Consider the following 24,384-nt stretch of genomic DNA (forward strand, 5'->3'; position numbering starts at 1 on the left):
CAGAAGGACGATGAAAGCTCCACGACCAAACCATCCAGCTCAGAGAACAAAACTCCATCAAAATCATCCACCTGAGCTACAAATCTTCTCCACCATCTCAAAGTTACCCGTACTTATGTCTTCACTAGGATATAACAAATACTTATTGGAAACTGACTGATTAATATGCTAATGAATTACTTTGCATGATATCATAGACGTGAAATGTTATTATTTCTTCAATATCAAATGACATATAAAGATTAAAATAGACGATTCATTTGAGCTTGTCTTATCGAAGCGAGTATAAATAGCATTATTATTCATCAGTTCATAAGAACCAAGACAAAATTCGAAACAATGCTTTTACTTTGACTGTTCAGTTATCTTAGAAGCTGAAAGTGAGAAGGCGAGAACAGACACCCTATATATATATATATCAATTGAGACTATGAATATATGTAGATGAGTAAGTTCGAAGATTGTGGCAAAAGCACCATACTTTATGATAAAGTTATGTTTTCTGAAAACACAACTTTGTTTTCACAACTTCAGTTGCCAAAGATTCAAAGTTTAACCAATTTAACTTACGGATAATCGTTACCTATTGTGTAACCGAACCATATCTGCTAATCATGAATACTCACCATCTAATAGGAGCATTCATCCCTCCTTATAACGTCTTACTAATTTTTCACACATTTTAGTCTTCCATTTGATCGAATTGTAGTTTCACTATCATACCTATCTCATCCTATCTGATCCATATTTATTCTGATCATGGATCTTAAATTTTCACTTAACATATATACAAATTCACGTTAACTTTCCATATGAGTATATCAACATTAACAGTTTCATTCTATTTGGTTTGACAATCGTAAATTTACATGCTTTGAACGATGCACTTTGCCTTTAACCTGGCCAATTTTTCGGATTATTAATTTGGATATATATAATTGTAGAAACCGAAGAGAATTTATCGAAAAGAATATTCTTCGTTCAAATATTAGTCTTTTAATATGATGGGGATCTTTAAACGAATGAAAGGTATTTGTGGAAAGTTCAATCAGTGACAAATGTAATCTACAGACAAATCAATTTCCATGAAACTTATTTCAACTGAGCTATAACAGTCAGCTAGCTAAAGAATTCTTTTAACATGTTCCTGAAATTCTATTGGCAAATTATGATTGATGGAGTTCGCGTATGTCAGGAGTGAAGCAGTTTTCATCAAAGACAATAAATGACCATCATACACAGATTTATTGAAGTTATAATTTCATTACTGAAGTTCGACCAAGTGATTCCAATAGGTATGAGTTTAACTGAAGACATTGAGGTCCCAAGTTTTATCCTTAGTAAAGTCATTTGTGAGCACTGCTCAAAAACCTTATAATGGGACTAAACCGCTTATTCGAAATGGTATCCAAAATAAGATAAATCTGTAACAAACACAATCTATTGATATCGATAACTTTTTAGCGATTCTCTCAGAGCTGGTATGGCGGCCTCTTTGAATATCTGGGCTACCTGTTCCTGCCATTTAGATATTTCAACAAATTATCTAATTTTGTGCGTTTCTTAAAAGTGTACAACCTTTCGTTGTGTAAGTTACAAAAGGTTCAATTAGAGACATTGTGGTTATCGGTAATACCCACTGAAAAGAATGAATATTATTTAAATGTCAATTTATTGGACTGTTAACATCTAACTGGTGATCACTCAAGATATTTATCGTCAGGATCGACCAAGAAGTAAGAAACTGGAACTTGTTGAAGTACTTCGTGCTGTGAATTCTTTATTGTACTCAGAATACAATAGTGAATAAAGTTGATAATAATAATAATAAGTATCGAAAATTTCTCCTAGCCAATTAATATTTCTAGGATACTGAAGTAATAATTTTCATAAACAATTGAAATCTTTACCTCTAATAACTTCTAGTCTGAGCCATGTTGGTAGATGCAGACTACTTGGTTGGGGTCCACGCGACTATCGTAACCAATGGTTGGAGACTCTAGGTGACATGTCTCAGAATCGATCACAATGGCGTAGGTGTATACACTCTTTATCTTCCCTTCAACCTTGAGATTAGATTTGCTTCATATCTTTCTTTCTTCCTATACTACATCCTTATATACAATCTTTCTTTTATATATTACTACGATTGAAGTAACTATTTCTATGAATCCCGTGTTCATCTTGTTGCGCTAACGAGGTAATGGCATTATGGACCGATGTATATGTGTGCTTGGTCCTACGTTGTAGCTGACTGACTAACTGAACGTCATTGACATATTTAAATATATGCCCCTTGATATCTGTAAACACTTTACCTAAAGAATGTAAATTTTTTATAACCCTGTTGTTTAAATTCATTTAGATTTCAATTGTAAGATATTACTAGAATTAAAAAATCATCTAAGATATTGATAGTTTAGTAAACTATACTTACTCTTAGTACATATAACTTATCTATATTGTTACTTATTATATTGATTCTACTGTATTATAAATTCGATGAAGAATACTAGTCAGTGACCTATGCTATTCCACGAGGAATGATAGATGTTAGTAAGTCAGTAAGTAAGTAACATGAACTATACTCTAATTCACTCCGTATTGTTTCTTTGAATCTTCCAATTGATGTTTTAGGACTGCAACTGGTCAGTCTCTCAGTGACCGAGTGGATAATGCGGTGGCGTTTGAAGCGGAAGGTACTGGGTTCGAGTCTCAGAGTGAATATCGACTCTGAGATGCAGGTACATCCAGCTGACGAGTCCCAAATAGGACGAAACGCGCGTCCTGGATACTACTGCTAGCCACTATCCATCTTTGCTTACTATACCCTAATTGTTAAGTATTATACAAAGTATAAGTATATAAAGAATAATCAAGTACACAAAATGTAAATGCATATATGCTCTATTATTATTATGATTGAATTACTCTCAAAACATCAAAACAAGGTATGAAACTCTTTACATTTTACAAAACTAAGTTCACAAATAGGAGGTTTCAATACTATTATGCAAGAAAACGAATGACAACAACAAAAACAAACAAACTGATAAATCAATTATAAACAATGAACAGGATATGACAACATTAGGAATGAGATATTGATTATTGTTTGTTAGTATAAATGCTGGTGTACGGCTGATGCTCCTCCACGAAGGGTAACAGACTTAGGTAAGTCAGTAAGTTATTATAAACAACAGGAATACATATATATGAAAAATATATATTCAATTATATGGTAAAATATTATGCTATAATGTTAAATATGTTACTGTAATAAATGACTTCTTTTTGTATTCATACGATTAGAAATACTTGTCATAGGACGATTGTTATTATGAATAGTAGTATTAGTAGTAGTATTAGTACTACTACTACTACTAATACTATTTTCAACATGATCATTTGTATATTCATCAATAGTAACATCAAATAGATTATTTACTCGTGTTTGTTGATATGGACGACGTGATATTACAGCAGCTACACCTGAACGTCGTTTACTAGCTAATGATGATATAATTCTAGGCTGATTTTTATGTCCTCTTTGTTGTTTAGTTTTAGGACTATTTAATATTGTAACCATCTCTTCATTCATAACTGTTGTGGAAGGAGTAGGAGGTGGAGGTGGAGGAGCAGGGAGAGTATTAATAGAAGTAACTGGATTACTATGATGAATATTAGATTGTATCCATGATTGTTTACCTTGATGTTGTTGTGCTTGTAAATTTGGATAAAGTTGACTACGCCACCATTTTTTCACATCATCACATGAATCATTTATATGTTTACTATAATCTATGTCATAATGATATTTATATTTAGGATCAACTAATTGATTGTCATTACTGATAATATCATTTTCTAATGGTACTATTATATTGTGTATAGGTGAAGTATCATTTGTTTTTACTTGAATTTTATTGTTACTACTACTAGTATTACTACTACTACTCCTAACAGTAAGGTTAGTAGTAGTATAGTCAGTATTTAGAAAATCATTATTATCAATATCAGAATGATTAGAATATTTTCTTTCAATGGAGCCAGCTTTTAAATTATGCATTTCCATCGTTTGTGATATAGTCCGATCAAATTTATCATGATTATTATTATTAGTAGTAGTACAACTATAAACTAAACGTTTCTCACCTTGTTCATCGGAATCTTCGACAACATCCGGTAGTTTAGATAACTTCTGAATGATACTTTGTCTTGACTTATTATATGTTGATAAAGATTTAATTGTTGATAATACAGTCGGTTTGATGCGATTAGTTTGTGATGTAATTTTGTTAGGTGATAATGGAGGATGCTGTAAAAGGTGCTGTTGTTGTTGTTGCTGTTGATGTTGTTCCACATCTAATCCCATCAGATTCTCAATAATGGTTACTTTATAAGGTTCCATTGATTGTATCGACTTTTTACCTTCTGCCATTGATGTAGACATCTCTGGATTGACTTTAGTTGGATATAATTTGGTTGCATTCTCATTCATTAAACATGTATCAACAAATGTTGGAGTTGTAATAGTATGATTCATTTTACTTATGTTTGATCTACCGGGAATAGATTTACGTTGTGATTGATATGGATGATTATGATGAATATTTCCACCATCAATAGAATTGCATAATTTCTTTTCTAGTTTATCATCTAATAATAATGGTTGATGATAATCAGTATTATATTCTTCTTCATTGATGAAACTTTGATCATCATCATCAGTTTCAAACAACGTTTTTCCACTGATATTCGTCTTAACATCAGTAGTTGTCGGTATAGTATCGTCAGAATCATTTTGTACTAAGAATGTAGTATGCTCATTGGGGTGTTGAAAAGCTATTTCTTTATTTTTAACAGCATTTGAATTCATAACTATTGCTGTTGTTGTCATGTTAGGATGAATAGTTGTCATTGTAGGTTTCGTAGATATATTTACTGATTTAGTAATATGAGTAGTATTTACTGTAGTAGTAGTAGTAGTAGTAGTAGAAGTAGTAGTGGTCGTCGTAGTGATTACCGTTAGCTTATTTGTTTTCAATTGTGGAGCTAATATTTTATTTGCTCTTTCATTACTTGCTTCCATTGGATTTTCCATAGATTTTCCACTATTATCTTTGACTGTTATTGTTATCAGTGATGATGGTGACGGCGATGATGTAGATTTACTGGTGTTTGATGATTGATTTTTAATACGTACACTTTTATTCATTATCAAATCACTTTTCTTGTTGAAATCATCATTGTCATCTAATGTTGTACTTATTTGACGTTCAATATTGGAATGCATTTTAAATTTCAGTTGACCATGTTTCTAATGTTTTTTTTCAAACAGAAATAAAAATTACATCATCACCATCATATCATATATATATATAGCTTACATCAATGACTCAATACAGCTTAAAATTCACTGAAAACCATCGAGCAGTTATCTTGTCTTATTTTGGGGATCTTCAGGAATACCAGACCGAGAATTAAACCATCGACAATCACGCCTTACGACATGTTGGTTATCTTTAGAATTCCAAGTCAGGATATGATGTACTTTGTTTCTATCTTTTGTCAGTTTGTATTGTTGCATGACAACAATCCAGTGCCACCGTCGATACCTGTCGCACTACCAATCGTTTATATATATATATATATATATTTCAAAGTTGAAATCATGAGTCAATTGAAGCTAGACCACCATGGAAAATCTGGAAGCACTGGACGGCCGTTTCGTCCTATTATGGGACTCCTCAGCAGTGCGCATCCACGACCCCGCACTTGCGAGATTCGAACCCAGGACCTACCAGTTTCGAGCCAGAGCCCTTGACCGATAGACCACTGAGGTGGCATCCAACGGTGTTAATGTCTAACTTCAACCGATCCACGAATTATGAGCGACCATTCACCAATTACCTTCAGTGAGTTGTTATCTCACAACAGACGTGGTTGAACTCCACTGGTTACTGCTTCCCACTAGAACTCCAGGACATGTATCTTGAAGTCAGTCACTAGTGAGCATATGATTATAATCAGAAGGGGATTTGTGGAGATTTCCGTATATATATATATAACTCCGCCTGTAGCTCTTCTAGAGTTACTGCCGCTCCCAAGCCCACAAAAAGGAGGAGGGTTGGGCATGGGGTTAGCGACCCTATCCCGTAGAAAAGCTAACTCGCTAAAAAACGCTAACCAGAAAAAATAATTCAAACCATTTAAACTCTGCCCTGGAAGTTGAAGGAATAATTATGACGTCTCATGATGAAAGCCGAAATTCTTCGGAAGTCACGAGACCGATACACCTTCTAACAACCAGAGAAACACTCTTTATAGGTACATGGAACGTCCGGACAATGTGGGAGACAGGAAAGACCAGCCAAATAGCAATGGAAATGAGGAGATACAACTTGGCAGTACTCGGAATCAGTGAAACCCATTGGACACAAACTGGACAACAAAGGCTAGGTACAGGAGAGATGCTGCTGTACTCCGGTCACGAAGGGGAAAACGCTCCACACACTCAGGGAGTTGCTCTAATGCTGTCCAAAGAAGCACGAAATGCACTTGTGGGATGGGAATCTCATGGACCCAGGATAATCAAAGCATCATTCAGAACAAAGATCAAGGGATCACAATGAACGTTATCCAATGTTATGCACCCACCAATGATAGCAACGACGATGATAAAGATCAGTTCTATGAAAGGCTGCAATCAATTATAGCGAAATGCTCACGGAAGGACCTCACCATCCTGACGGGAGATCTAAATGCTAAAGTTGGAGTGAACAACATAGGATATGAAGATATAATTGGACGACATGGACTAGGAGAGAGAAATGAAAATGAGGAGAGACTTGCAAACCTATGTGCATTCAACAAATTGGTTATAGGCGGCACAATATTCCCACACAAGCGCATACACAAAGCTACATGGATCTCACCGGAACAAACCACAGAGAACCAGATAGATCACATCTGTATCAACAAAAATTCCGAAGATCAATGGAAGATGTGAGAACGTGGAGAGGAGCTGACATAGCTTCAGATCACCACCTGGTTGTGGCCAAGATGAGACTGAAGTTGAAGAAACACTGGACAACTGGACAAACAGCACTACAAAGGTTCAATACAGCCTTCCTTCGAGATATTGACAAGCTCCACGAATTCAAGATAACTCTCAACAACAGGTTCCAAGCTCTACAGGATCTACTGAATGAACAAGAAACTACTTTGGAGGACAACTGGAAAGGGATAAACGAAGCACTAACTTCAACGTGTCAGGAGGTTCTTGGTCCTAAGAAGCATCATCACAAGGAATGGATCTCTATGGGAACCCTGGACAAAATTCAAGAAAGGAAGAACAAGAAACTAACAATTAACAACAGCCGAACACGAGCAGAGAAAGTCAAAGCACAAGCAGACTACGCAGAAGCAAACAGGGAAGTGAAGACAAGCATTAAAGCCGACAAGCAGAAATACATGGGAGAACTAGCAACGACGGCGGAAAAAGCTGCAAGAGAAGGGAATATGAGACAACTATATGATACAACGAAGAAATTGGCAGGGAGATATAGCAAACCAGAGAGACCAGTCAAGGACAAAGAAGGAAATACAATCACTGAGATTCAAGGACAGATGGAAAGATGGGCAGAATACTTCGAGGAACTGCTGAATAGACCAGCCCCATTGAACCCACCGAACATCGAAGCAGCACACACTGACCTTCCAATAGATGTCACTCCACCAACGATCGAAGAAGTCAAGATGGCCATCAGACAAATCAAAAGTGGGAAGGCGGCAGGACCTGACAATATACCAGCTGAAGCACTGAAGTCAGACATTGAAATAACTGCAAATATGCTTCACCTTCTATTCAAGAAGATTCGGGAAGAGGAACAAGTGCTAACGGACTGGAATGAAGGATATCTCATCAAGATACCAAAGAAAGGAGATCTGAGCAAATGTGAGAACTACAGAGGCATCAGTTTGTTATCAGTACGAGGAATAGTTTTCAACAGAGTGCTGCTGAATCGGATGAAAGATGCAGTAGACGCCGAACTTAGGGATCAACAGGCTGGATTCCGTAAGGATAGGTCGTGCACAGACCAGATTACGACACTACGGATCATCGTTGAACAATCAGTTGAGTGGAACTCATCACTATACATCAACTTCATTGACTATGAGAAGGCGTTTGACAGCGTGGACAGGAGAACATTATGGAAACTTCTTCGACACTATGGAGTTCCTGAAAAGATTGTCAACATTATCCAAAATTCATACGATGGACTACAGTGCAAAGTCATGCATGGAGGATAGCTGAAAGATGCATTTCCAGTAAGGACCGGAGTCAAACAAGGCTGTCTACTCTCCCCATTCCTCTTCCTTCTAGTGATTGTATTATGAGGAATTCGACACCTGAGTGGAAATACGGAATACAATGGACAGCTCAGAATCAATTAGATGATTCGGACTTCGCGGATGACCTATTCCTCCTCTCTCATACAGACGAACAAATGCAGATGAAGTCAGCAAATGTAGCAGCAGCCTCCGCATCGATAGGCCTCCATATTCACAAAGGAAAAAGCAAGATTCTCAAATACAACACGGAGAACACCAACCCAATCACACTTGATGGCGAAACTCTGGAAGAGGTGAAAACATTCACGTACCTGGGGAGCATCGTTGATAAACAAGGAGGATCAGATGCAGATGTAAAGGCGAGGATTGGTAAAGCAAGGGCAGCATTTCTACAATTGAAGAACATATGCAACTCAAAACAACTCTCAACCAATTTCAAGGTCAGAATCTTTAATACGAACATCAAGACAGTCCTACTGTATGGAGCTGAAATGTGGAGAACCACTACGACCATCATCAGGAAGGTACAAGTATTTATCAACAGTTGTCTACGCAAAATACTCAACATCCATTGGTCGGATACTATCAGCAACAGCGTTGTATGGGAGAGAACAAACCAGCTTCCAGCTGAAGAGGAAATTAGGAAAAGACGTTTGGAAGTGGATCGGACATACATCAAGGAAATCACCAATGTGCATTACAAGGCAATCCCTAACTTGGAATGGTGAAGGGAAGCGGAAATGAGTAAGGACAAAGAACACACTACGCCGGGAAATAGAAGCAGATATGAAAAAGATGAATAGCAACTGGAAAGAACTGGAAAGGAAGTCTCAGGACAGAGTTGGATGGAGAATGCTGGTGAGCGGCCTATGCTCCTCGACGAGGGGAAACAGGTGTAAGTAAGTAGGTATATATTGGAGGACTAGACTCCAATCAGGTTTTCTGATGTTCAGCTTAGGAGCTGTGACCTGTGGTGTTGAGTGTATCAGTAGCTTACTGATTAGAGCGATTGGCTAAGTAATAACAGGTACCATTTTCATACACTATTATAACTACTGAAGTTCGTGTTGATAAACAGCATTGTAGTAAACAGCCATTTAGATAGTGTAGCTAATTTCTTTTATTTATTTATTTAAACACAGAAATATTGGTACGAAGGGGCACCAGATATACATGCGCCACACAAATCTCATTTGATTTGTGTGAGGGCTGTGATACTGCTCGAGTGGTTTTCTTAGGAGGCCACACCCGGAGCCTTCGACCTAGAGATCTGATCCACAAGGCAGTGGAGATGCAGTCCTATGGTAGCCGGTGACCAATAATTGGTTCATACGCCATTTGTTCCCTGAGGATACTGGAGCCCATGGTTGGTTTGGAATGAGGGTTTTCCAACTCCCTTACGTAGACCCACCGTGTGCACTAACCCGGGTAAAGCGCCGTACATCCACTTTTGGTCCTCTCAATTTCATAAACAACAGTAATGCCACGAGAAGGCAGTTAGTAGGACTTCTCCGGCAGAAGCTATATGCGCGTGGCCATGTGAGAGCATTTTGAGAGGGAGAGCGAACTCTCCCCACTCTCGGCTGTACCAGGGCATTACCAGAGCACTTCAGTAAGTAGCTAAAACTCGAGTACATAAAATTGTACTGGATGCATGAGTTACATTTTACTGCATTATACATCCAAGAATGAACCATTGACTTTACGATCACATTTGGTGTAAAGTCCAATTAATCTCAAGTCGTATTAGGTTTAAAATGTATATCACCAGATTTTAACTGTTATTTTGGCATTAGTTTTAAATTACATCCTACATGAAACAGTTGGCATTCACTATTGATGATGTCTAAACTAAGATTAAAAACCTATTCGGTGGTTCGAAAGTTAATGCCAATTTACGCAGAATATAATCTTTCATTGAGTGAATCATCTTGAAATTTAATGACAATACAAATAAATATGAAATGAAATAGTACTAAGTCAGTGGACAAAATCATAGTAGAAAGAATTACCAGTCCATTAGATTGAACGAATTAAGAATAAGTCTTATTGGTACGTTGTATGTTGAACAGACAGCATTAGTTTCTTTGAGATACATATGAATTAGGAAAGTGCATCGTGTTATTCCGCAAGTTAGAAATTGGGTGATTAATAGATGTGTTAGTAAACTCACAAAGTTGATGGTTTCAACAGATAAATGGAAATGTGTACGCTCTTCGTGTAAATAACTGAATTTTCTTGTATACATCATGAACTGAGCTTCGTAAGATAACGAATGGAAATCATGAAATGATGGAGAGATAAATCGTCCTGTTACGGGATTACTGAACAATAAGAATTATTAGTGAGTCGAAAACAGTAACCTAATAACTAAACTGTCAAATGAACGTAAAGTCTTATATCAAGACGAAAGAACTCCCCAGTATTTCTTGGTTTTCAAAGGTTGACTACATAAGGTTAGTCGATATGGTTGACCATGAAAGGAAATTGTAGTTAACTTGGAAATTTACCGTCCCCGTAATTCGTTAATGTTCATGAGGAATTGTTTGCTTTTGATATTTTATTAATATATATTTCCTTATATGTATTTGAGATTCTAAGTGAAGGCTTATATGCTTTATAGATAATTTCCATCAAGCTCTGATACTAGCTGATGAAATATTAAGAATCAAATAGGACTGGATAAATGTTTACTCACATACATAAATCTGTAATTAACCTATTAATGGGGAAACTAATTAACCATGTATAGGAATATATACAAGTACCACCAAGGTTTCATCTAGAAAAGTGTTGGCAAATACTGTGGAACAGATCAATAGCCTAAAGTTAAATCACAACAAAGCGCTAACAAATGTTTTTATTTGGCATAGTAGGTACATGGAGCTAGTGGTTATATTTCCTGATTCCCATGATCACAATGATCATGTGATAAGATTTATTTACTCTAACTATAAGGATAAATGTCTCGGTACAATACAACATAATTGATATTTAATATTGGCAAGAAAGCGCTCAAAAAAGTAAACAATTACCTGTCTATTTCTAAAAATACACCGTTCAATCCATGCTGCAATAGTTTGTCGAGCCACTTCTTCTTCAATTGCATATTCTAACTCTTCTCGAGCTATAAGTTCTTCTAATTGTAAAGTTTTAGTAATATCAACAGTTCTATAAGCTAAAACCCTTTTAAAAGATATTGAGAGAGAGAGAAAAAAATATATTGTTTCGTTCAGTGCTTTAGTGAGTAAAAAATACATTACATTTTTACTGTTTGTTGTTTAGATAACTCCGGCTGTTGCCCTTGTAAGTTTACTTCTGGTTCTGAGCCCGAGTAAAGGAGGAGAGTTGGGCATGGATTCAGCAACCCCCACCATGTAGAAAACAGTCTTGCTAAAAACACACTAATCATAGTAAATCATTTAAATCATTTGTAATTTGCCCTGGAAGTTAAAGGATCTCCATTTAAAAGAATTATGACATTTCATGGTTAAAGCTGAGATTTTTGAGGGGCCATGAGTCCGATACCCCTTCTAACAACCAGAGCAACACTTTTATAGGTACATGGAATTTCTGGAGATTTAGAGGACCAATCAGATAGCTACCAAAACAATGAGATACAACTTGATAGTTATCAGAATCAGCGAAACCCATTGGACCCAAGCTGAACAGTAAAGATTAGGTTCGGGAGATGTTGTTGTGCTCTGGTCATGAAGAAAAAAATTTCTCCAACACACAAAGAGTCGTACCGATACTGTCCAAAGAAGCACGGAAAGCATTCATAGAATGAAAGTCTCTCATTATCCAGGATCATTAAAGCATCTTTCAAAACAAAGAAGGAAAGCACAATCAGTGTTATCCAGAGTAACGCACCTACTAATGATAATAACAAAGACCATAAAGATCGGTTTTAGAAGAGGCTACAAGTGATCATAGATAAGTGCTCAGTGAGGGTTCTGACCATCCTTATAGAAGACATAAACACCAAGGTCAGAATGAATAACACCAGATATGAGGGTATCATGGGACGACCAATTTGGACGAAACGTGCGTCTTGGATTCCACTGCTAGACACTATATATCTTTGTTTGAAATTAATCTCTGGTAATTTCTTTTTGTTCTAATTAAAATAACAATTTAATAGTAGTAATTTTATAGATGAAATCATGAGTCAATTGAGGCTAGACCACCATGGAAAACCTGGAAGCACTGGACGGCCGTTTCGTCCTTTTGTGGGACTCCTCAGCAGTGCGCCTCGTGAAATTGGTAGGTCCTGAGTTCGAATCTCGCGAGGTGAGATCGTGAATGCGCACTGCTGAGGAGTCCCACAATAGGACGGAACGGTCGTCCAGCGCTTCCAGGTTTTCCATGGTGATCTAGCTTCAATTGACCCATGATCTCAACTATATAAAATTACAAAAATCTCCACGAAACCCCCTTCTGATAAAAGTAGTAAGTTTACCAAACCAAATATAACTACTTAAATACATCGAATAAACTGTATATTAATTGAATAGGTCAATAATAGATTAAGTTAATTTTAAACGTTCTATTTTTTTCTCTATCCCATTTCAAGAGTTTGACATTTCATAAAAGTTTAGAATGAAGAGTAATTTCTTTTTTTTTCTTTTTTGATTAGTTTTTACAAAATACAAAAAAAGTAAAAAAAAAGAGAGAAAATAAGCAAAAAGAAACCGAAATATGATTGTTTCTAAGTTGACGGAATCAAATTCCCCTCCCCCTCCTACAATTATAATCAATACAAACACTATTATTAATAGTAGTATTATTGGTTAATACCATTATTATTAGGATTATTCCTTTATTTTTACTTATCACCTCTTCATTCAAAGCTTTCTTATTCACTTTCCCTTTATACATCATATATATGTATATATGAGATAAACATTTTAACAAAGCACTTGGGGGTGAGTAAATCTAATTTAAACAATGTGGGTATGTATGGTGTTAATTTGTTTCCTACTACATAGATCTATAGTTATATACTCAGTTGAGCAAAGTCAATTTGACTTTCCCTGAATTAAGTCTTCCCTAAGACTTATTACTTTATATGTTCCGTGTTATTGCTAACTTACCTAATATCCCATTTAAGGTTATTCAATTAACTTTATGAATTCATTCCTTACTTCTATATATATATATATATATCTTTATTGTTGTGTTTTTGTATTCAATGAAGCATATGATTAAATGAATAGGTGAAGCAAAGAAAATTTGATTAAGTAGATTGTTTAAGTAGTAATGTTCATAAATTTATGTTTTTTTTATATTGTAAATGGTAGAATATTTGTAATGAATAATTAAAGTAGGATGAAATTTTTATTCAAAATGTTAGCAATAAAATCGGTGAGATTATAATTTATGGACGAGCCAATCAGAAGCGTTTGTGGGATTTTAAGGTCACGGCGCCAATTTTAGTGCCTGATGCTCATGTACGATCGGTTCAACAGAGGATTTTAGAGAAGACTTGACAATTAAGCAGCTACAGCAAATGAAACTACTAAGAAGTTCCTGTATTTGTGATTGCGGGTATTAAATGAGTTGTAGACCTTGTGCAGACTAACGTGATATTGTCCTTCGATGTAATATATGTTGAAGGAAGATGTTTGCTAGCATAGGAACCTTTATTGCACGATCCAGATCGAGACTAAGGCTTATCATAATAATTGCCGCAAACTGTATAATAAAAGCACCAGTGAAATTGGCTGCAATAATCGCAGATGTTACTGAAGCTTCAGCTGTTCAGTGGTATGAGTATTGTAGGGAGATATCCATAATAAAAATGACAAACTTACGCAATTGGAGTCCACAAACAATAATGAAGCTATGTTGTCGAGGCTGAGAGGGTTTTTATGACCTTATCATGGCTCTAGAGGCCAACTATTATGAAGCCATATGAATGAGTTCCTTTACCTTATGCATTACGATTTTGGAACCTTTGAACCTTTTTCTAAGTTTTTGGACCATATAAAAGAAGTGTATCCACTTTAATTATTTGGTTTCGTATGAAATATTTTTACTCTGTGCTGACTGTTTATTGATTGTCTAACATTTCTCAAAGTCGCTTAGGATTCGTTCAAAGGTCGTCCATAATTTATTGTCTCGCCATTAAATTTACTAGTACAAATTTAGTCCTATTTGAAACTTGACAGTTTCATATGCTTGAGTTACGATGTTGACCTCCAAACTAGGACTTGAATGTAGTGTGATTGGATTCATACACCAATGCATTATACACTGAGCTACTCAGTCCAAACAGACAGTGGATTTTTCAATCGTTGTAAAAGCGTTAGTAAGGGATTTTAATTTCCTATTTCTTTTAATTTACTTTAAACAATAATATTGAATTTAGATAGATAAGTCTAACGAATCCTAACTTGGACAAAACTATAAGAATGGCTCGTTAGCAAACTCAAGGAAACCTCAAGAAGCCCAGAAAGAGCTGAAGACATTTCATCCAATCATCGCTAGAGGGACTTTCTAGAATGTCGACGTGTAACTTCCCTATTGGATGAATAAGAAGCCCCCCCTATGTGCCTATTGGCTATAAATACATAAGATTTGTGTACTACATTTGACACTGTTTGGAACAACATTTCTTACACTTGTCTTCTCATTTTGCGACTTGGGAGGGTTCTGACGTTCGAGTGCTCGGGTATTACGCGACACACTAAGAATCTAAGTTCAAGATATAACAACAACGAGAGTATTGGATTTCATTTCTTGCCAAAACTCTTTTTTTTCCAAAACTTGTAACTAAGTGAAAATCTCAAAGCAGTGTGTTTATGATTTATATATGTCAAGGGAGATTGACCAATTTTAGTTCTAAGTTAAAACGACACAAAATCACAAATACTTATTATTACCCTAAATATTTTGCTTTAAATTAAATAAAATAAAGAATTTGTAATTAAGAATGATCATTGATCACATCGGATATGCTATCATCTACTTAGTCATTTTAATATATCAGAAGGGGTTTCTGCGGAGATTTAGTATTTTCATAGTTGAAAGCGTAAGTCAATTGAAGCTAGACCACCAGGGAAAACCTGTAAGCACTGGACGGCCGTTTCGTCCTATTGTGGGACAACATATGCTCACTAGTGACTGACTTCGAGAGGTAAATCCAGGAGTTCTAGTGAGAAGCAGTGACATTTTAATATATATTTTTTATGTAAACAAAGCTGAACTAACTACCGCTTATTAACAGTTGGATTACAGGGGTTAGTCTTTACCACCGTTCAACTCCTATCTTGTTAGTTCCATCTGTCAATACTGGTAGTAAACTATCATTCTAATTTATTTTACATGTCTACATTAAATAGATCTAGGTGATTAGCAAGAAACCCTAGACCTCCAGTTGATTTCACTCACATCGTATTCATTATGCTTTATTACCAATTCTTTTCAATATCTACCTAAAAATAGTTGAGTATATAGAATTTATATTTCGGAATAACAGATATCTTTATGCAACTAAACATTTAAAGGGAAAAATAATAATATGATCATGGGGAATTGTAGAGATTATAATATTTTGACAGTAAGATTCACTAGTTGAACTCATCTAGACTACTATTGAAAACTTGAACAGTTCACTGATGAAGAGTCCCATACTAGGACGAAATTTATGTCTAGTGCTTACAGGTTTTCAGTAGTGATCTAGATGCGATTGACTTATGAATTCAACTGGGACTTCTCAGCAGTGTGCATCCATGATCCGGCCTCGTGAGACCCACAATAGGACGAAACGGCCATCCACTACTTCCAGCTTTTCCAGGGTGGTCTAACTTCAATGGACTCATGATTTCAACTATATAAATTCTATTTATTGAGATCTGTATCAAAACATATTCTCACTTGTTGTTTTTCTAATTAAAATTTTCAATTAATCATACAATTTATGTTTGAATATTTTTTTATTGAATTAAATTAAAGTTTTCGTGATTAGAAAGAAAAAACAAAAAGAAAAAAAATCGACATTAAACACCTAAAGCAAAACAATAATAACTAATGAATAAGAAGGGGTTTTTGTGGAGATATAGTATTTGCATAATTGAAAGCATGAGTCAATTGAAGTTAGACCACCATCGAAAACCTGTAAGCACTAGACGGCCGTTTCGTCCTATTATGTGACTCCTCAGCAGTACGCATCCACGATCCCAAACTCGTGAGATTCTAACCCAGGACCTACCAGTCTCGCGTCAGAGCACTTAATCGATATACCATTGAGCCGGCATCCAACGGTGTTAATGTCTAACTTCAACTAATCCACGAAATTGAGGACGAAACGGCCGTCCAGTTCTTCCAGGTTTACCTTGATGGTCTAGCTTCAATTGACTCATGCTTTTAACTAATGAATCAACATTAAGTTATACACAAATCTAACTGATTTAACGTTGTAAAAAAGATCATCTTATAAATATAAAGGTAAACAATTACAATATACACTTTATTATACTACTGAATTATATCATTATATATATATATTCATATTTTCAAGTATTTACTTACATTAAAACATCATGAAAACTAACATCTTTATCACGACCACCACGTAATGTTTCTACTTCATAACACATTTCTTTAAATAATTGTTGATCTTTCTTTTTAGCTAAATCAAAACCAACTCGTTCACGTGGTATAAGACGTAAGAGAAATCGTACATAATAAGCTTTGACAACACCCTAATTTATATTTGAATAGAATGAGAAAAGCAGAAAGGGACATAGAAAATGAGGTAGCAATGTAAGAAACAATATAATTGAAAGCCACTTGATAACTAATTTATATATATTCATATTAATAAGTAGATTGCTCATAAGTATTTCAGTAGTACTTATCGGGATTGTGAATTTTGTTTTAGAATACATTTAAACTATAGTCGTAATCAACGTTGGATATCATTATAACGTTATTGGATAGATATTGGTGATTGAAATAAATCTATTCTTATCATTTGTATTGATTCAATAGGGTAGAAAGATCATATTATAACTTCAGATTCCATGTATATTATGTACATGGTTTAAATCTCAGGAACAGTTTGCTAAATGTTCAATTTGTAGGACAGAATACATATGTGAAACTAGTGTAGTTAAAGATTGATACTATGGTCTAGTTTTGGGAAGTAACATCAGTACAGTGTAAGATCGTCTTTATACCATTAAAGGTGTGGTGTGGTCTACTTATATCCACATAAGTAGTATATGGTGATGATTAGACATTGAATGTATTTTGGTAGAAGATCGATAAGGAAAGAACAGGAATGAAGCGCAATCGGTATGAAAATGTATGAACAATGAGAACAGAGAAGACGGACTAATATTTGCAGAAGGAACAGTGAAGATTGAGACAATTGATTGTTATTTGCAAATTAACTGTTTACTTTGTGGTTATCAGAATTTAATATGATAGTCTGTAGTTTATGCTTAAATGCATTCGATTGTCCCATATCTTTTAGTATACGGATATTGTTTTGAAGGAGAGAAACAGATTATTTAAAGTCATTTGATTCTAACCAGGTAGTTAGTAATGGTTTAAATCTCAAGAAAGCTTTGTGAAATGTTCGATTTGTAGGACAAGATACACAAGTGGAACTAGTGTAGTTAAAGATTAATACTATGGTCTACTTTTGAGAAATTACATCAGTACAGTGTACAATCGTCACTATACATCTAAAGGTATTAGGAATCTGAGATTGAATCCAGTATACTATATACTAATTTTTTACTACTACATACTTCGTTTCGGTTTATGAAGTAATTCTTAGTGAAAATACCAACTCATGTTGTTCTTACGTCAGCCAGTAAATCAAAAGCAAGTAATTGGAATGCTTCTGCAAATCGTCTCAAATATACGATCTTTGTGGATTTATGAATAATAATCGCACAACCTAATCAGGTGCGCTTCTGAAAAGTATACAACCATTCGCTGTGAAGGTTACAATAGGCCTAGTCAGAGATATCGTGGTTGCTGGAAATATTCAGCGAGAAGAATGTACATTATTTAGATGTCGATTGACTTGATTGCTAACTTCCAAGTGGCAATCACTCAATATTTATCGCCAGGATCGACCAAGAAATAAGAAATGGGAACTTGTTGAAATACATTGTGCTGAGAATTCTATATTGTACCAAAAATATAATATTGAATAAAGCTAATTATAATTATCATCACATTGATAACTGATACATAATCTTTGGAAAGTCAGTCAGCTACAACGTAGGACCAGGCACATATATGCCATACTTCATTAGCACAACAAGATGAACACCGGATTCATAGAAGTAGTTAATTTAGTGGTGTTAATATATAAAATATAGGTTGCATATAAGGATATAGTATGAGAAGGAAAAAAGTTATGAAGTAATTTTAATCTCAAGATTTAAGGGAAGATAAAAAGTGTATACACCTAAGCCATTGTGATCGATTATGAGCTATGTCACATAGAGTCTTCAACCATTGGTTACGATAGTCACGCGGACCCCAGCCAAGTAGTCTGCATCTGCCAACATGGCTCAGACTAGAAGTGAGTGACTTCATGCTCTGATGCCACGTATTGGTTTGGCCGCCCCTAACTCTCTTCCAACCATCCCCTACACTAGTCAGCATTGCGCGTCGTAGTAATCGGTGTTTAGGCATAGGTAACAACACGTGACCCAACCATCTCAGTCGGTGAAGACTTACAACCTCATCAACTGATTTACCATCATTCCCTAATACCCTGTGTCTAACCTCACTATTACTTACCCGGTGATCCCAGGAGATACGAGCAATATTTCTAAGACATCCGTGGTCAAATACTAGTAGGAGTAGATCACATTGGTTACATTTAAAATGAACGATATTCTTATTAGGTTAAAATTCAAGTTGAACCCATAAATCCACAAACTTACCTACTAACATAAATTGAATACAAAACAACTATCGGGGTATGCTAAGTTGTTGATGTATCCAGGTTCACTAGTGTATCTTATCTTGACCAAAAAAATATTTCCGTTATCTTAACTATATGATTTTTATATCATGTTTATGAACTGTGTCCAATATTAAGTAATACAAATCTAATTAGGAATGATATACACTTGAAAAGTAACTAACTTAAATGTTTGATTAAAAATTCATTGGATTAAGTTTTAAGTATAAGTTTGTCTTGCCTAATCTATATGATAACCTCAGATGATGATAGGTTTGATAAAACTATTGCAAGAAGGACTTGACACGCATGACATTGATCACCACCCAGTGATCAATCAATTGTGATTACATCTCAATCCTACAAGAGGTCGGTCGCGGCCTGAATAGCTCAGTGGTAACGTCTCTCACTGTCAAGCTGAGTGAGACGGAATCGAATCCGTCAGGGAGCACCAGTTCCCTCAAGATTACAGGTACACCTTGGTGACGAGTGCCAAGTAGCACGAAACCCGATTCCAGGGTTTCCTGTTGACCACCTCCAACCACCATCTTATTTCAACATAGTGCACGCAGTGTCGAGCCGCCTAGACTAGTGGCCACATTGCAACTTAATGGATAGCATTTGGTCAGCACTAAGAAGCACTTGACACGCATGATATTGATCACCACCCGGTGACCAATCAATTGTGACTATCGCATCATATTTACACTTATTCAGTTAACCTATAAGCAAGTAAAACATGAGAGATAGTAATTTGTAGTGACATACAATTCGAAAACTATGTAAAGTATCAGTAGAGCATCATTTTATAACCATTAAATTAGACTATCAAATGATTAGAACTAGAAAAGATATCTGCCTTATTACTTGAAACAAACTATGTAATAATGATATATACTTTATAGAATTTGATTGTATGAGGACGGTCTACAGGTGAAGTTGAGGAAGCTCTAAGAAGTCCACTAGGAGCCGAACATATTCCATCCAATCAGCTTTTGGAAGAACATTCTAGAATCTCTACGTTACCTTCCCTATTGCACAATGCTAATAACCCCCTGTGTGTGGATTGGATAACTATAATGATGATTTCGTTTCTACTAAAAACTATAAATACCTTACAGTTTTGTACCATAATTGACACTGTATAGAATAACGTTCCTTCTATTTGTCTTTTATCTTCTAATTTAGCGACTTGGGAGGGTTCTAGAGTTCGAGTGCTCAAGTATTACGCGACATACTAAGAATGTAAGTTCGAGATATAACACAAGGACTAAGTTTTTTGCATGAAAATTGAGTATTCAAGTGATATATTTTTTCCATGCATTTTTTCTTAAAATTCCCACCTTAACTTTCAATGTTCAATTCTATTCATATTAGGTACATTCATATTCGGTTAGATGTAAGGATTTGTATATTCCTGTTATGGATATTGATGACTACACTGATCAGCCTTATTTTCGCGGTAGTGATATTCGCATTAAGAATCGAAGAATTAATTAATTGCTTCAGCTGTCACATTAACATTCAATCATATTTAAACGTCTTTCTCGAAATGGATCAGAATTCTATTATCACTGCACGGGGTTTGTACAGATTATTGAATTTCGTATTTAACTCCGTGAACTGTTCCTAGTGTAGTGAACGAGAACACAAGTAGGAACAGTAAAACGTATTTGAAGACAAAATTACAGAATCTCTTAATAACATCGGAGAACCATACAGTGAATACTTCATTTGCAAAATATCAATCAGTTTTCTCAAATTCGACTGTTCCTTTAGCCAATATCAGTCAATCGTCTCAGACTTCATTGTTCTTTCGTTTCCCTACTAATCATTCTTTGTTGTTCGTTCTCTTTCTTCAATCTTCTTAACCTTCTGCCTCCAGGAATTTCATTTCCGATTAACGATGTTTACTACTTATATCTGCCGACTTCAGCAGAACACAACACACTAATCAAACAAGCATTCAAAATCAGGAAGCAATGGACAGCTATCAGGCCTTAGTATGAGGTTCTTCAGCAATGAGTACTCATGACTAAAGTGTCAATGGAATCTAAGATATTCAAGTCTCGTAGCAAACACTTAAACTCTAGACTGCTGACCCAATGTTCAATGCTTTAAATTTCTTACTTCAACTAATCCCTACCGATTTCATCGGTTTGTAAGTAAGTCACGCCGGATATGACTGAACCTTACTGGTCACCTCACAAAATTCATTACTAGTAAGTACATACTCTTACTCAATATATAACACGAACTAAGCTTATAGTTTTGCACACAAAAATATACCATTATCATCATTATTATCACTACTTAAATAGTCTTACTTTTCTATTCACATCAATAATATTCCAAGCTAACTGAAAATTACGTATATCATTATAACTCATTATAGCATCTTCATCGTTTGAATAAAATAATGAGAAATTCTCCATGATAATTGCTAAAAGAAAGTAGAAAGAAAAACGAGAATTTTCAAATGGAAGCTCTTTCTTGTAAAAGCCAATAAGACATGAATTGTATTGTCTAGCACTAATGAAAACTTTACAAAAATTCAGAATAGGAATTTGTGAAGAATGTAACAATTTTAACAGTTGAATTCTTGAGTCGATCTAAGTTAGACCATCACTGAAAACCTGGAAGCATTGGACAGTCATTTCGTCTTAGTATGGGACTCCTCAGGAATGCGCATCCACGGGACTCAATCCTCGTATTACTGAGGAGTCCCATGCTAGGACGAAATGGCTATCCAATGCCTCCAGGTTTCTAACTTCTTAGCTATTCCTTCTGTGAATTTCTTTTTCATTGAACTAAAACACGTGTTAGATTCCACAATACTTATTACATACTAGACAGAAAATATGTAAAAGCCATTTGAACTGTTGTATTGTTTTCTTATCAGTACTCATAAAAGATGCCTAATACATAATGAAACAATTAGTTGAAGACTTCTTACTCCGAGCTAAACAATGAATAATTGTGTCTCGGATTAGAGACAGAGCAAACTATTAGCTTACATACAGCTTATAGATTTCGATTAGGAATCTAGCTCACAAACAGTTATGTAATAGATTTGTACAATGCTTATAAACTTGTCGGTTTTCGCAGTCGACTTTCAAAGTATAATCAAAAAATATTTGATATAAAAACTTTTCCTTTATTGAGTGAATAGTTTTTTTTGTGTATATATGGCTTCCACGTAAATTGCTCGTACACTTGTCAACGAATCGACGTTAGCGATCAACAGTTTTATGATTAGATCATATAACTACATAAATATATGTGCACCACTAGAGTAAGTCGGAATGCTCAAACATCTCAAGAGTTTCTCCTTGTATACAGACGTAAAATATTCATTGTCAAATATAATTGTTCTAAAGAACTTCAAAATTGAACATTAATAACCGAAGTCGGTTATTTGTTTTCACCGAGGGAGTGGCTTACATTACGTCACAAAACGTCAGAAAAACAATTTTTCTATGTATAACAAAACTATATGTTTATTATTAACGTTCTACCTAATGCTCAGTTTATTTGAATCTATCAAGTTCAACCTTGGTACTGATACCAATTAAGTCGTTTAAATTCTAAAGTTAATTTCAGAGTTTATTGACTAGAATCTGTTTAACCTTAACAGCATAAAAGGTAACTTAGCATTAACTGTTAACAGATAAATGGTTGATCTAACGGATATAAGAAATTGAACTCTTATTTCCCTGTTAACCTATAGTAAAATAATACAACTAAGATATTTACTACCAATTCATTCCTACGGTTTTCATTTGTTAGAATTTTAACTTTCTTTTCTTTTGTTATTAGGAAATCGGGTAACATAAATCGATTTATATCTCTACAATGTCCATGTGAACACTAATAACCTTCAAAAAACAATTAAACTGAAAATCTAGCTGTTCGTTCAATTAGCTTGGATCAAGTAAATATCATGATTTAGATTGTGAAGTCTATCTGGGCTCTTCTTTCCAACTTCATTTAGGTTATTTGGTTTAGGATTGTGAGGATTGTTAAGTTTTTGATTGAGACCATGAATTGATCAATGTTAGACCACCAATGAAAACCTGGAAGCACTGGTTGGTCTGCGTGTTAGATTGTAGATGTACACTGCTGAGGAGTCCTATCCTAAGACGAAACGACCATCCAGTTCATCCAGGCTTACTGTAGTGCCGTGCTTCGTTAATAGTTCACCTCGATAACCGTTATTATACCAATCTTAACGGTGTACAGAATCAGAAGGCAAAGAGAAGCGGCAACTACATTTTTATTGACAAATGACGAAGGCCAGAAAGCTGTGAGCACATGTTAGCGAGCGAAGCATACATGACACTTATTGGAGATGGCTGGTAAGCCAACTCGAGAGCGAAGCGAAAATAATGCGTAATGGAGATGGCGGGGAAGCCAACTCACTTTTATCGAGTTGAACTATTAGCGAAGCGCGGCACTACATTACAATAAAGGTCTAAAATTGATCGATTTATTGACGATGACTTCATTATGATATTTCATATAATCAATAATGATGATGATGATGATGATGAATAGGTTCACTTACCAACAAGTACATTTAACATAACATATGTAATAATAACATAGAATGAACAAAAATATATTAATGCAGCTCTAAAATTTCCACAATCTGTTTCCCAAAATGTTGTATGCATTCGACAAAATGGTGGTTGTATCATACAATCATGCATAATTTTATTCCAATCTTCACCTTAAAAAAAAATTAAAATTAAACAAAAGTTCATTAATGAATTATAATCAAAGAAAGTATTGTCATAGTTGAAAGCATAAGTCAGTGGAAGCTAGACCATCAAGAGAAACCTGGAAGTACTGCTTGACGGCCGTTTCGTCCCATTGTAGGACTCTTCAGCAGCATCTTTTTATTGGATACTACAATACATTTTCAGCCTATTTATTCATTTGTATAATCTAATTAGGAAAATTATGTTTGTGTTGTTGTTATTTTGGATTGAATCTTCTTGTATTGAATTAAATAAAACTGACACACTGACTTCCTGACATCGGTCTTGTCATTAAAATGATAACGTATATATGGAATCGATCAT

General features: G+C 35.2%; 1 protein-coding gene across 1 annotated transcript in view; it reads right to left on the reverse strand.

The window, feature by feature from the left end:
- Positions 1-3,271: 3,271 nt before the first annotated feature.
- The window catches only part of Smp_197640 (voltage-dependent calcium channel), a gene marked incomplete at both ends in the record, with an annotated part of 139,292 nt that continues 118,179 nt past the window's right edge, over positions 3,272-24,384 (reverse strand). Inside the window, 5 exons of the mRNA XM_018799762.1 lie at positions 3,272-5,320; positions 11,394-11,544; positions 16,894-17,066; positions 21,625-21,740; positions 23,865-24,029. Of these exons, the coding sequence (XP_018651519.1) occupies positions 3,272-5,320; positions 11,394-11,544; positions 16,894-17,066; positions 21,625-21,740; positions 23,865-24,029 (2,654 nt within the window). The remainder of the gene's footprint in view (positions 5,321-11,393; positions 11,545-16,893; positions 17,067-21,624; positions 21,741-23,864; positions 24,030-24,384) is intronic.

The sequence above is a fragment of the Schistosoma mansoni genome, chromosome 3 (genome assembly GCF_000237925.1).
Source record: "Schistosoma mansoni strain Puerto Rico chromosome 3, complete genome".
In the NCBI taxonomy this organism is placed as follows: Eukaryota; Metazoa; Platyhelminthes; class Trematoda; order Strigeidida; family Schistosomatidae; genus Schistosoma; species Schistosoma mansoni.